We start from the raw sequence: 15,184 nt of genomic DNA on the forward strand, positions 1-15,184 counted from the left end.
CAGTTCTGTTGTTCCCAAACTGTTGTGAAATAAATCAAGCATACTAATGTGGCCTAGCATAACAAGTCTTTTTAACACCGTTCGATCACTCTGCATCTCTTTTCTCCACAGACAGTATTTCTCTCCCCCTCTGTCTAGCCATCCCTCCCAACAAAGCAAACAAAAAATGTTCACTGTAACCCCCACATTATTGCTCATTAGATCATAGATTAGTGAAGTGGAACTGCCAGAGGTTCCCAAATGCAATCTGTGCCAAATGAGGGAAAGAAAGCCTGGGCATGGGGTCAGTCGGACCAATGATCAAAAGAGATCAAGAAAGGGGAAGTCTTCCACCCTAAAGAATTCCGTATCATAAATCAGAATCAGGTCACACAGATTGTCTTTCCCTTTTCACTCATTCATGAAATGCAATCATCTGAGTAGATTTCCCTTCTCCCCCATCCCATGTGGAAAATGAGATTTTAGCAAACTTGCAGCAATCCTATACAGTTTCTCCAGTCTAAGCCTGCACTGCCAGTCTTCAACCTCCTTTATTTGATACATCTGTGCCTCAATCTCTCTCCAAGAACCTTAGAGAAATCTCTGTGGCATTTTCCAGGCAATTTGCTGGCCAGACTGAGGTCTGCTTACTTTCAGCTACTGAACTACATCAGACACTTCTGAACTACACTGGGGTCCAAACAAAAATGTGAAATTACTTAGTAGGATCTATTTCTAATTCTGAACTCCAGTGGCACCTTTAAGGACCAACAATGTTTGTTTTGTTTTAATTAGCTACAACAGACTAACACCACTACCCCTGTGGATTTATAATCCTACCCAAAACAGAGTTTCAAGTAACAACTACTAAACTATGGTTTCATATATTTTTTTACATTAGGAGCTGAGGTAATGCAAATCAGAAGTAACGAATATTTTAAAGAAACATACACTTACCAATAACCAGAACAAAGATCGAGTCCAGTGGCACCTATAAGACCAAAACGTTTACTTCTGGGTATAAGTTTGTGTGTGCATGCACATGAAAGGTTCTACCTAGAATTAAACTTTGTTGGTCTTAAAGATGTCACTAGACTCAAATGTTGTTCTGCTGCTTCAGACCAACGTGGCTACCCACCTGAATTTATTTCCAATAGCTAGTTTCTAAAACTCCCCCACCATCTTATTCTGGAGAACCATTTAAAATAAAATGACCTAAGAAAAGAATACATTGACTGATTTCCTATTATCACAACAACTTTATGCTCAACAAAAGAAATTATAGCTACTTCTCCTGTTGAGAATATTTCATGGAATTTTAACCAGATAGAAACAGGAATGTGCATTCAGCTATTTCCCATCTGAAACAATGCCCAAAGTTCCATTTAGTTTTGGATTGGAAAAATCAGAAACAATACTAAACTGGGAATTTCGGGCACACCATTTTGGACCAAAATATAAGAACATAAGAACATAAGAACATAAGAGATGCCAATATTGGATAAGGCCAAAGGCCCATCCAGTCCAACACTCTGTATCACACAGTGGCGAGAAATACCAGTGCCATCAGGAGGTCCACCAGTGGCGCCAGGACATTAGAAGCCATCCCACTGTTGACCCCCCCAAGCACCAAGATGACAGAGCATCACTTGCCCCAGAGCCCCTATCTATACCTTGCGGCTAATAGCCACTGATGGACCTCTGCTCCATATGCTTATCTAATTCCCTTTTGAAGCCGTCCATGCTTGTAGCCGCCACCACTTCCTGTGGCAGTGAATTCCAAGTGTTAATCACTCTTTGGGTGAAGAAGTACTTCCTTTTATCCGTTCTAACCCGACTGCTCAGCAATTTCATGCAGTGCCCACGAGTTCTTGTATTGTGAGAAAGGGAGAAAAGTACATCTTTCTCTACCTGCTCTTTCCCATGCATAATCTTATAAACCTCAATCATGTCACCCCTCAGTCGTCGTTTCTCCAAGCAAAAGAGCCCTAAGCGCCTTAACCTTTCCTCATAGGGAAAGTGTTCCAGCCCTTTTATCATTCGAGTTGCCCTTTTCTGCACTTTTTCCAAAGCTATAATATCCTTTTTAAGGTGTGGTGACCAGAATTGCACACAGTATTCCAGATGAGGTCGCACCATTGATTTATATAGGGGCATTATGATATTGGCTGATCTGCTTACAATACCCTTCCTAATAATCCCCAGCATAGCATTGGCCTTTTTTATTGCAGTCACACACTGTCTCGACATTTTCAGTGAGTTATCTACTACAACTCCAAGATCTCTCTCTTGATCAGTCTCTGCCAGTTGAGACCCCATCAACGTGTATTTATATTTAGGATTTTTGGCTCCAATGTGCATCACCTTGCACTTGGCCACATTGAACCCCATTTGCCATGTTGACGCCCACTCGCCCATCTTTGACAGATCCCTTTGGAGTGCCTCACAATCCTCACTGGTTTTCACCACCCTGAACAACTTCATATCATCCGCAAATTTAGCCACTTCACTGCTTACAGTATAGGCCAATATCTAAATGCACAGCCCTAAACATGACCTCTGATGCCCTTCAGCATGTTCTTATGTATGCTGCATTTATTTACTCTGCTGTAACTTGGCCTATAGTAGTTTAAAATGTACTAGAAGCAAAACACAAATCTGTAGTGTCATCAAAACAAAGCTCAACACCTGCAATATGTGAAATTGCACTGTATACGTGCCTTACTATTCATGTGCTGACATGCATTTATTTTATTTATTTATTTTATTATATTTATACTCCGCACACTAAGCATATATCCACCCACAGATTTACCTTCTTGAGATCCTAGGAATGGAAATTAACTATGGTGGCAACTCACACTGACAAAATTGTAACAAATATGACACATCTTTCAAAAGATGGAAGAGGGGGAACAAAATGGAGGCAGTTATTTTATAGAAACTATGAAACAGGGGCAACTGTGAGCATATGAACAAACTGCATCTTTTTATATACCTGTCAAAACGGCAAACAGAATCATAGAATCACAGGGCTGGAAGGGGCCATACAATGCAGGATTAGCCTACAGTACCCCTGACAAGTGTTTGTCTAGACACTGCTTAAAGATTGCCAGTGAGGGGGAGCTCACCATCTCCCTAGGCAGCTGATTCCACTGTTGTACAACTCTTACTATAAAAAAGTTTTTTCTAATATCCATCCGTTACCTTCCTTCCCTTAATTTAAACCCATTATTGCAAGTCCTATCTTCTGCCAAATGGAACAGCTCCCTGCCCTCCTCTAAGTGACAGCCCTTCAAATACTTCAAGAAGGCAATCATGTCTCCCCTCAACCTCCTCTTCTCCAGACTAAACATTCCCAAGTCCCTCAGCCTTTCCTCGTAAGGCTTGGTCTCCAGGCCTCCAATCATCCTCGTCGCTCTTCACAATGGGAAGAGTCCAAGGACTTCCTCCTAGCACTGGTATTGTCTATAGATGGGAATGTTCCCTTTAGCTATCCTCACTAATAGCCACTGAGGTACCTGTCCTTCATAACGGTTTCTGATCCCCATCTAAAACCACCTATGCTAATGGTCATCAATGTATCTACTTGAAATGAGCTCCACTATTTAATTGCTCACTGAATGAAAAAGTGTTTTCATAATCTGTCCTGAAATCTATTGCCCATCAATAGATACAATAAATTCTCTGCCATCTCCTCATCCTTCCACTCTTTTGCCATTCAGTGGCCCAACCATGTTCCAGGGCAGTTTCCTACTTCTATTTGAAGAAATGTTTATTGTTTGCCATAATATTTGTAGGAAATCTGCTCCTCATATTGTTTTGGCTTACCTTATTGTCAGCTTATAGTTGTTTTGGCAGAACCTGTGCTAGTTTTTCTTCACCTTGTTTGGTCAAGCCGTCCCCTTTATAAAGGAAGCTGCCTTGCATTTTATAGCCTCCTCCCGCTATGTAGTTAACCAGGCTGCTAGTACCTTTCCTAACCTGAGGTATGCATTTTATGTAGGCTTTAATTTACATGGTTGTAAATGGCTTTCAAACATCGTAGAGGATTCTGACACTTGATTCTCCCTTTTCATTTCCTTTTGAAAAGTCCCCTCTTTCAAAATAATATGTAATTGTTTCTGACTTCGGGGACAACCAGTGACATAAATGGTGAATGGCACTGTGGACACTGTTCCCAACTGATACAATATCTCCATCTTGCATCAGCTCTCAAGTTCTGCTCAGAACCAAGTACAGGGTCACCTCTCCACTAGCTGGCTCTGTGACTAACTGTTCCAATATGGTCATTCACAATATCCCAAAACCATGCCTCTGTGGCCTGACTTGAACTCACAATTACTCAGCTGGGTAGCCATGTTGGTCTGAAGCAACAGAACAAAGCTGTTGTCAAGTGGCACCTTTAAGATCAACAAAGTTTAATTTTCAATATAATCTTTTGTGTACATGAATCTGAAGAAGTGTGCATGCATATGAAAGCTTATACCCAGAATTAAACTTTGTTTGTCTTAAAGGTGCCACTGAACTCAAACTTTGTTCTGTCACATTTACACAGTCAGTCTATGGGTAGGTTCCCCCCCATTTTGTTTTCTAGATTATTTGACTATATCCCCTCTTTGATAAAGAAAGCAACACCACTCCCAACAGAACCTTCCCTGTCCTGTCCAAGGGGTAACGCCATAAGAACATAAGAGAAGCCAATGTTGGATGAGGCCAATGGCCCATCCAGTCCATCACTCTGTCACACAGTGGTCAAAAATACCAGGCGCCATCAGGAGGTCCACCACTGGGGCTAGGACACTAGAAGCCTTCCCACTGTTGTTGTCCCCCCCCCCATAAGCACCAAGAATACAGAGCATCACTTACCCCAGACCGAGAGTTCCTATCTATACCTTGTGGATAATAGCCACTGATGGACCTCTGCTTCATAAGTTTATCTAATTCCCTCTTGAAGCCCTTCATGCTTGTAGCTGCTGCCACCTCCTGTGGCAGTGAATTCCATGTGTTAATCACTCTTTGGGTGAAGAAGTACTTCCTTTTATCTGTTCTAACCCGACTGCTCAGCAATTTCATTGAGTGCCCACTACAACCCAGTCCACCAGTTTCAGAAATGCTCGCTGTATCTATGTTGTCATTTAGCACCAATATTTAATACAATTCAGAGTGAACATGTATCCTGAGGTTGTAGAAATGGTGTGTGTGTGAAAATGATTTCCTATTCCTTAAACAAAGTGCCTTTATACACTAGACAGACTATGTTTCAGAACAAATAACAGGACAGACACTGCCTGTAGCATTATCTTCAGTTCAAAAATTCAACACAGTTCACTTGGCAGTAGCGTTTACAGACTGTAACATGACTGTGCAGACTCGTCCTGTAGTTTAAAAGACGGGGGTAAATAAAGTATTTCAGTTTCTTTCTAAATTGCAGGTGAACATAATATAAATCCTACAATAGGCACTGCACATACACTTCAGCTTTAGTAATTGCTATTCATACACTAACTGAAGTGATCTATATACCCAAACAAGTGTGGATAGTATACAGTTTAAGTGGAGTGTTCTGCATTTGTAAGGGTGCCAGAATCACAATCTTAGGACAAGTCCAAACACTTTCATCAAAGTTTATTTTGAACCTACAACTCTAATTAAAAAAAGGTAAAGGTTCCCTTGCTCGAAAGCCAGTCGAATCTGACTCTAGGGTTGCGGTGCTCATCTCCGTTTCAAAGCCGAAGAGCCAGCGCGGTCCCGAAGACATTTCCGTGGTCATGTGGCCAGCATGACTAAACACCAAGGCGCACGGAACCAATACCCATATATTTTTCATATGTAATGGTGGTCCTCAAATTGCATATTTGGCATTTATTTGTTTCATAACTGTTTAATTTACACCACTGCATCCATGTATATTGAAACACAGCACCTAAGAGTGAGTGTCCTCAGTTCAAAGCTTACTGCAAGCTTTCTAGCTATGCTTATGTAAAGCATTTTTCAACACTCCACCATGGAAGGTATAAAGATGATAAACTACCTCTTACATGCTGTTGTATGTGCAGGGTTTGTGTGGTTAAAACTCAGTATATAAAATGTGGCCCACATACAGCACCAGTGTGTGCATCAAGGGGTAATGCTTAGGATTCGTGTTGCAAAGGAAAATATTCAGGATGTTTGATTTGCACTGTAAGAAATAACTACAGAGCAACTAACGGAGGAACAAATTTGAACTGAACCTGGAAGCTAATTCATAAGATTTGAGTCTTGGAAAAAACTAGGATTTTCTTTACCTCCAATATTCAGCTCCATGCCTCTATCACCATTTCCAAAGAGCTCTGCTTTCCAGCAAACTGCTTTCTCTTTCAGAAACGCTGACATGAACAGTTTAAATATCTGTGAACATTCCATATTCTCATCGGACAATACTTTGACCCCACCTTGAAAACTGATACATATTTCCTTTACAAACATGAAATGAAGAGTTCCATCATGAATGTTCATACCAAGTTTTATAGCTGTAACCTATGCTCGAGGGAGATAGTTCAATACAAGTCAGCAGAACATGCCAAACATCTGGCTAGTTAAATGGCACTGAAACTTTTAGAAATAATGCACTTGCATGAACACAAGCAGGTTTAACGTTCCAGTCTTTGTGTTTTTTTCTTAAAACTTTTATATTATAATACTGGAAATATTCAGAGTCTCTCATCCCTAAATACACCCCCAGCCTCAAAAGAATGGTGACTTATAACAGAAAATCAAGAAATATCCAATTAACACTTCAATCTTTCCTGAAGTGACAGTTACTTTTTTCTTGAAAAGAATACAGGTAAGAATCATCCAGTTTGGGAGACATTCAGGACCAAGCTTTACATGTGAAATGATAGTGAAATGGCTTTAAATTACAAACACCCAGTTTTGGTGGAATTAATGATCGCCAGATAGCAAAGCTGTGGCAGGGGAAGGACCTGTTTAGGCATTTCTCATTGTTAAGACATTCTCTTTTGTAAGGTTTTAAATGCATGTTTGTTTGCAACTGAAACTCCAAAAGGGGCAATGCCAATGGGGAAGGACCTGGAGTGGGAATACAGGTGTGAAAGGAGTTAAGAAGCATGTCCCCCTCACACCTCCACCAATTCTTCCATCCTAATCACTCTTGTTTAAAAGGGGTAGTGGGGGTAAAACCACACAAAACTTTATGCAACAATTGACTGCCCTTTGGCTATAGCCTACTCTTTGCAAATTATAAAAAAGGGTAAAAACATTTAATATATCCCTTAATAAAGATTAATAAGAACTACCATACAGAGATTACCATACAAATATCTTCATTAAATATTTGTTTACTGTGGTGCGATCACAAGGACAGTGGACTTAGATTACTCAGGTGATACAAAAAGTGGTTCATTGACCTACTGGGGCCTCACATGACCCAGTCAGCTGACCCACAGAGTTAACAATTGGCTTGGCTAGGTAAGCAATATAAAAAAGGAGGAAATTTACTAGGAAAGCTGTCCTAGGTTAAGCTTTCATTCCAACGAGAAGGAAGATACAGATTCTTTAAATAGGATCCTCATCCATGTCCTTTGCTACGTGGCTGTCTGGGAAGGAGGGGAGTCTTCCACACACACGAATTGTGAACCATCAAGGAAAAAGTCTGAACAGGCAATTAAAAGGGGGGAAAGCACAAGGCCCAGATGGGTTTTCAATGGAGCACATTTTGAATGGGTATCTATAAGAGCTTCCTAGACAGCATTATAGAACCATTCAGACAAAAGTTCCTGGACGCCATTCAAAACAAAGACTGCATTATAGTAATTAGCAGAAAATGGAAGGCTTAATTAACTGGGAAAGAGCCTACATTTTGCTCATCATACAGCCCCATAAACTGATCTATTTGGATGCCAAGAAAATAGTGAAGCCTTGGCACTAATGCTGGAAAGATTCTGCCCCCCTTCTGTTTAATAAACCAAAACCAAACTGGTTTGATCCAAGAGACTGCTGCTGCTGCTCCTCTCAGCCACCCTTAGGAGCACTGAGGTTTCTCAACCTATTAAAAAAATAAATAAACCTTATTCAATATCATCAAGAGCTGGAACTGGATGTGCTGAAGAGAGACTACACCATTACCCAGACAAACAGCATGATATTGTGATTATTAGAGTGGCTTTAGGCTGGTCCCATCTGGGTTCTAACAACAGAGTAGCAACATCGGCATAAGAGAAGCCTACACTGGGACTAACGGAGGTTCTAAGAAAGGGGTGTGGGGAGGGGGGGGCTGATATTTCAGAAGCATAATTCTAATGTCTGAAGCAAAGACTCAGCCTCACTGCAGAGACATCATTGTGTTCCAGAGACTTTGAACACGCTGGATAAACAACCTCCTTCTCTGGGTAGTACATCAGAAACACAGATACAGAACTGCAAGTCACACTTCTTAAATCCCTACTTCTTCTGAATGTCCAAATCGGCATAGTTAAATGGATGGGTTTTCTTACGAGTAAACAACTGCACAGAACATGCGGCTAAGCAACAGACTTTGTTTAAAAGTGTCAGCTTTTTCGTCAAGGAAGAAAAGTGAAACCGATAGCAATGTAAAGTTTTTTTTAGAAAGAAAGAAAAATACTAACAGCACAATCCTCTGCACACTTATGTATGTTCAACTGAGTTCAATAGATCCAGACAAGGGCTTCATCGGGCTGTGACCTATGTTATGTAATTGAGAAATACGGCAGCTAGAAACTCTCAGTCTTAACGCACTTGTGAATCAGTATGGCTCAGAAAAGCATGAGAGATGCAAGCATATGACATTCCACATAAGCAAACAATGCTATCGCAGTATTTTGGATCCAATTATTTGGTTTGTGAATTAAGTTACATGTGGTTTTCTTCTTAATGGCTTGAATAAATAATTTGTACAATGTTATTTTTGAAAATGCAACATATAAAGAAAAATATTTGCTAAAAAAGCTTCAAATTTGGAAACCTTACAGTGCACCTCCCGCAAGTGAATATCACTACCAGCTGTTGCAGAATTTCTTTGGCTTCTGCACAGTGGTAGACAAAATGATTTTGCGACTACTACTCATTCATACAATACTCCAATTTGAAAAATGCTCTGCAATCTTCACGTTTACCCTGGAGTGGATCAAATAATCTCTGGAGTGGATCAAAATTACTCTCATATGAAAGATCAGCAAATATGCTTGATAAATAGCAGTTTACCCACTATGCCTATTTCTATCCTCGTATTCCCTGTACACTCAGAGCAGCTGATGGCAGGTTTTGCAATAAACAAGATGAAGCTTGAATCCAGATCTTCCAGATACAAAACCAAGTCTCAAAAACACCTCGTGAAGAATAATAACACTGAACCAGGGAAGCCTTTTCAAGTGCTCTGGTGAACATAGTCCCTTTTGATAACCTGGATAAGGTAAATGTTCTTGGGCATAGAAAAACATTCTCGATACAAACAAGACTAACAATTATTTAGGTTAACATAGATGTTTTTCTGCCTCATGCAAAAGTGTGCTTCCAGAGCTCTGGATGTTTGGGTATTGTGAAACTGAATGGGTTCTGACACCAAAAACCACTTTGTGGGACATTTTTCTGCCCCAAGATACATTGGAATTTGGCTTAGAGCACGAATATACCCCAGAATAGAATATGTAAGTTTTTCCAGAACCTATTAACAACTTCTGCTTTGCAGTTAGCATTGCAGATGTGGAAATGCTGCACTGGATCCAGCCAGTGACTAAATCTTCTCAGTATTAACAACTGCTGTATGGGGCCTTGTCTAGGGTAGTCAGCTTATGCTCTGCAACCAGCCATCTCCAACCACCACCTCCCAGCCTCCACTGCTGCTTAAAGAAGTAGTGTGTGTGTGGGGGGGGTGATGAGAGGGAGATATGTCAACATCACTTCTGGCTAAAACCTGGCTACTCTAGAATTTGCTGGTCTCTATGGTTTTAGGCCGAGCGCCGAAGAATAGATGCTTTCGAATTATGGTGCTGGAGAAGACTCTTGAGAGCCCCTTGGACTGCAAGGAGATCAAATCAGTCAATCCTAAAAGAAATCAACCCTGACTATTCCCTGGAAGGCCAGATACTGAAGCTGAAGCTCAAATACTTTGGCCACCAAATGAGAAGGGAGCACTCACTGGAGAAGACCCTGATGCTGGGAAAGACTGAAGGTAAAAGAAGAAGGGGATGGCAAAGGATGAGATGGTTAGACAGTGTCATAGATGCAACAAACATGAAATTAAGCAAACTCTGCAGGACGGCGCAGGACGGTGGAAGACAGGAGGGCCTGGCGTGATGTGGCCCATGGGGTCGCGAAGAGTCACACTTGACTGTGCAACTGAATAAGAACAACAACAACATAGTTTTACCACTCCCAATGCATTTTGGGGGGTGCCAGGCATGCACCTGGCAACCCTAGTTTCATCAAAGAGCGGGAGAGAGGAGAATCCTTCCTCTGCACAGCTCCACAAACAGAAACTACCCTGGTAAGGAAAAATATTGGCAAAGACAGGGTGATTCCCATTCCATTTCTAGGATGAACAGCCGCACAAAGGTAGTGGCAAGGGCTCTGATTAGCACACAACTGTGGAGTTTCCCCCTTGTCACACTGCAATCCTGATCCAAATAATTTCATATACCTGAAGAAGGTTCTAGACCACAAAAGCAAACATTGTGATAAGTCATTTTTGCTACAGTGGGCTATCGCTCTGGAATTATTAGGGGCACTGTCTTGAATATTGCTGTAAAAGACTATATCAAATGGGCTCAGTGAGTGGTCTGGGAAGGGCTGACATAGTCACATTGCTTAAAATATAGACATGATCAGTCCCTTGGATGGGTAACCTACTGGAAGCCTCATGTAAATACAGGATATAACCCAAAAAGTGAATGCAAATTAAACCTCCACTGAGAGCACATAAACATTCAGTGTATTCAAAGGTAATTATGCACATTTCATAGAGTTACATGTAACTCATATTGACAGGAAAGCCTGCAATCAAAGCATGAACAGAAGCAGACGAGACTCAGCAGAGTGCCAAATCATGCGACTATTATTTGTAAACCCAAAGTTCATAGCAATGTAATAAGGAATGCTATAGTGTCCAGAACTACCAACTGAACACTGACAAAGTATCACATTACTAGTCAAAGCGATGCATAATGGAAGTTTGTAATTGTATTTAAAAAGCATATAATAATCCCTTCCCCTTCACAAAGATCCAAAGAACCAAATAACTCATTCATTAGACTATGTTTCATTCCAGCAGAGAAGAAAAGTTACACAAGTTCTATTTTTATTTTCTTTAAGTTAAACGCAGGAACCATTCACCCAATGGTAAAAGAAGTAAACTAGGGATGGGCATGAAGTGGGAAAATGGTGGTTGAACGGTGGTTCATTTGATTAGACGAACCATGAACTTTCATGAACTTTCCCCATTTCTCGAACCAGTTCGTGGTTCAATCAGTTTGCGAGTTCAGGAAGTGGCAGAACAGCCACCTTGCAAGTTAGAGATGCCAATCTCACAGGGAGTCTTTAGCAGGCTCTTCTCCTCCAAGTTAAGTGAAGATTGGACTTGGGATGTCTGAGTTATAGCCCCCCTCAAAGAGGGTGCCCCCAGGATAGCTCAGCTCTAGCCTCCTCTTAAATCAACCACGCAACAAGCAATTCTTCCTAACTCACTCTCACATGACAACTAACTCTTCTCTCTTCCTGCTGCAAAGTGGAAGCAACTGAGTTCAGATGTAGTATATATACAATCTACTCCCACAGAGCAGAACAGGAGCTCCATGGGTGTTTCTAGGGCTCTCCACAAGTTTACCCCCAGCGTTGCCTAGGATTTGATTGAATCGTGTCAGGCTGTCTGGAAAATAAACCGCTCTAATGAACCAAACGAACCTCCACAGAAAAAAGGTGGTTCATTTTTTGATTCGGGAACAATGCAACCAAACAAACTGGTTCAAAACAAACCATGAATTGGCCTAGTTTGTGCTTGAATTGCGGTTCATTTCTTGGTTCGTGCCCATCCCTGGAGTAAACACAAATTTCAGAGAGAAGTCTAGAGACATCTCATGTTCTGCATACAAATAAACAAAAAATGCACTAAGAACATTAGTTAAAAAGAAATCTAAATTTAAAAGAAATCACAGGTACTCTCAGGAAACTTTTCTTAAAGGCAATTTAAGGACCCTCTCCCTTTAAGCAAGGTGCAGAGAGAAAAGAACACAATATATAGATATACACACCAACAATAAAAAAGGAAGACGTAAGGTGTTGCTGTATTACCTCCTGTACTGAACGAGCTGCTGGTTTGTCTTGATGATTGGCCAATATTAAAAATGGCAACGTGCATAACTGTGGGTGCTGAAGTGCAGAGTGCAGTTCATTTCTAGCTGTTTCTAGATCATCTTCTGAAGAGGCACTGTCTAATACAAATATTACTCCTTGGGATCCCTGGTAGTAACGACTCCAGTATTTCCTGATGTTGTCAGCCCCTTAAAGTTTTTTTAAAAAGGGAATATTAAAACAGATCAAAAATCGTATTAGGATACAGACGTAAAGTAAACCTACATTTGCGTATGATAGTTTCTATTCCAATTGCCTTTATTGGTATTTTGCCAGCCCATATTTTGTACCCCCCAAATTGCTCAGCCTTCTCTATCCTAGTACTAAAATTCTTGAAGGAGTCTCTCACCATAACTGCTTCTACTTGCTGGCTTTCTTTGTTTCCCTCATCTCTGTCCAAAACTCCCAGACTAACTCTGTCCAAAACTCCCAGGCTTTCCATTCTATCTCACAAGCACAAACTGTTTATAATGCCTTTAATACCACCTTTAACTTGCTGCATGCCCACACTCACATACCCAATCCCTTTGATCGTTTTCATTTCTGCCAGAGATCTTCGCTTATGCATCTCACCCTTTATCCTCACCAGGCCGCTTCTTTTGCAGAGTCCTTTCTCGTTACCCACTCAACACCCATTCCTGGATTACAGATATGTCAGCTAATCTAAAGTGGAAATATTCTATGACATTTGCTTTCTCTTGCCTTGTCTAACAATTTTTTTATGGAAAGTTTTTAACATCCAAGAAAAAAGTGCCCTATTCACATAACTTTTTGTGACTTTTTTGTCAATTTAGAACATGAGAAAAGTCACATACTTCCTAGCATTCTTTTCCCATCCAGAACATTTTAATGTTTTAATGAATTTAAATTATTTATTAATGTTTTTTATTTATTTATTTTTGCTCATTTATTTAATGTTTTGTTCGTTTATTTTTTGTTTATTTATTTAATTAATGTTTTAATGAATTTAAATTATTCATTAAACAGTGGACCAAGATAATACAAGTAACAGTTATGTTAAAGAATTTCTCACTAAAAATGCCTTTTTGATGAGCTGGTTGGTTGCTTTGGAGTTCCTGATGCATATGAAAGATTGCTAACAGGTGAACAGCATTGAACCTCAGCCAACGTGGCACTCAAGTATCACACACTACACCTACATGTAGGTAACTTAAGTATAGCATCAAAAAAGAAGAGGGCTTATGTATGCTAATGGAGCACTATAAAGTATAATTAGGAGTAAAAGTTTATATAATTTGTCTTTTTCAGCAGCTAAAGAACTCAAGTTGTTTTGGTTTCTAACACAACAAGCATGTTTTGCCTTCTAGCATTATTTGTCCTAACTTTCCAACATGAATCATACTGATATACAAGACTCCAGCAGCCCCTCCTTTTCTACTTGGACTTTCCCTTTCAGGATTTCCACTCATTAGCACCTCAGTCCTTGGGGAAATTACCAAGTAATTTCCAACACTTCACGTATCAGTTGAATCATCTTTATCGGATGCTTTCAGCTCAGGAGCAGGCAAGTTCTGGAGACAAACTAACTGGTTCTGTATTTTTCAGGTAGGAAGAGGTCCTCTGGTAAAGGCTTCTTTGCGTAGCTTCAGGAATGATTACGGATTCCTAAATGACATGCAGAATGGCTTAAGTACATTAAGGTAAGAGTATAAGGACTTACAAAATAAATATTGCAGCACCCTAGAACTGCATCCTTCTTCACTTGAGGACATTTAATGCACAACTTCATGAGGTACTACTTAAAATTAGCAGTGTTTCACCACTGGGTACTCTAAAAACTATTTCTCAGGGGTGAATATACCAAGTCATAGACTGAATCCTTTTCTGCCAAAGTTGGACATGGAGGATGGATATTTGTGCCTTAATAATCATCAAGAATTTGCACACTATGTCTTCAACACATGCTTCCAAGTCGATAGCCTGTTCTGGTGATGCCACATACCAAAATTAGGAGACTTTTGAGCCTTCTGTTGTTCTCAGCCGCTGGGACAATTCCTGATTCTTTTAAATGCCCTGTAACTCCAGCATGGCACTCCAGCTCCCAGACTTCCTCTTCTTTGGCTCCCAGTGTGTCTACTTTGTCCCTTCTCAGCAGCTTTCAAAGATGCCATTTCTTGAAAAGTGTGTCCAACGGCATTCTTTTATTTACTTACTGGTCATCACTTCAAGCATGCACACACAATCAGGGGCCTCAAAGTAGTTTCTCTTGTGTCTTCTGTGAGCAAGTCAGACAAACTGATGCCATTCAGGGGAGGCTGCTGTCTTCTAATACTTCTTAGCAACCATTACCAGTAGTTCATAATCTCACCACACTTGTGGGCCTTTCCTTATTAGAGCAGCACTTCATTCAGGCGCTTCATTTACTCCAGCTGACATGACAAAGTATTCACACAGATTAGCTCAAGTCTGTCCTTCATTGTTGGAGGGCAAGTGACTTTAATAACGTGGCCTGCATATGGCGACAGAAACAGATTCTTGCTTTCTATGTTATGTGGCAAAAGAAATTTTTAAAATGCCATTCATTTCTCAAGGAAATAGGAAGCCCTTTTTATAAAGGAGACAAGATTGTGATTTTAATGTCGGAAAAATGTAGGCCATTTCAATTGCATTGTTTGATATACACATCACACTATTTTCACATTGTTTTACAATGTTGTAAGCCAGCCATATTACATTCTACTGTTTTATTGCACTGTTCTCCTATTTTGTATTCTCATTCTATTGCATCGTTTGCCGTTGTTATACTGGCATTTTTTTTTTTTTTGCATTCTCTAATTCTCTGTAATCCACTTTTAATGACTGCTTGTTATACTTTTCATTG

General features: G+C 40.3%; 1 protein-coding gene across 3 annotated transcripts in view; it reads right to left on the bottom strand.

The window, feature by feature from the left end:
- ARL15 (ADP ribosylation factor like GTPase 15) overlaps positions 1 to 15,184 on the bottom strand; it is a 279,921-nt gene that overhangs the window by 112,329 nt on the left and 152,408 nt on the right. For all 3 annotated transcript variants that reach the window (XM_015419138.1, XM_015419147.1, XM_015419129.1), the window contains one exon: positions 12,283 to 12,491. In XM_015419138.1, the coding sequence (XP_015274624.1) occupies positions 12,283 to 12,491 (209 nt within the window). The remainder of the gene's footprint in view (positions 1 to 12,282; positions 12,492 to 15,184) is intronic.

Source organism: Gekko japonicus, unplaced genomic scaffold (assembly GCF_001447785.1).
Source record: "Gekko japonicus isolate JY-2015 unplaced genomic scaffold, Gekko_japonicus_V1.1 scaffold176, whole genome shotgun sequence".
Taxonomy (NCBI): domain Eukaryota; kingdom Metazoa; phylum Chordata; class Lepidosauria; order Squamata; family Gekkonidae; genus Gekko; species Gekko japonicus.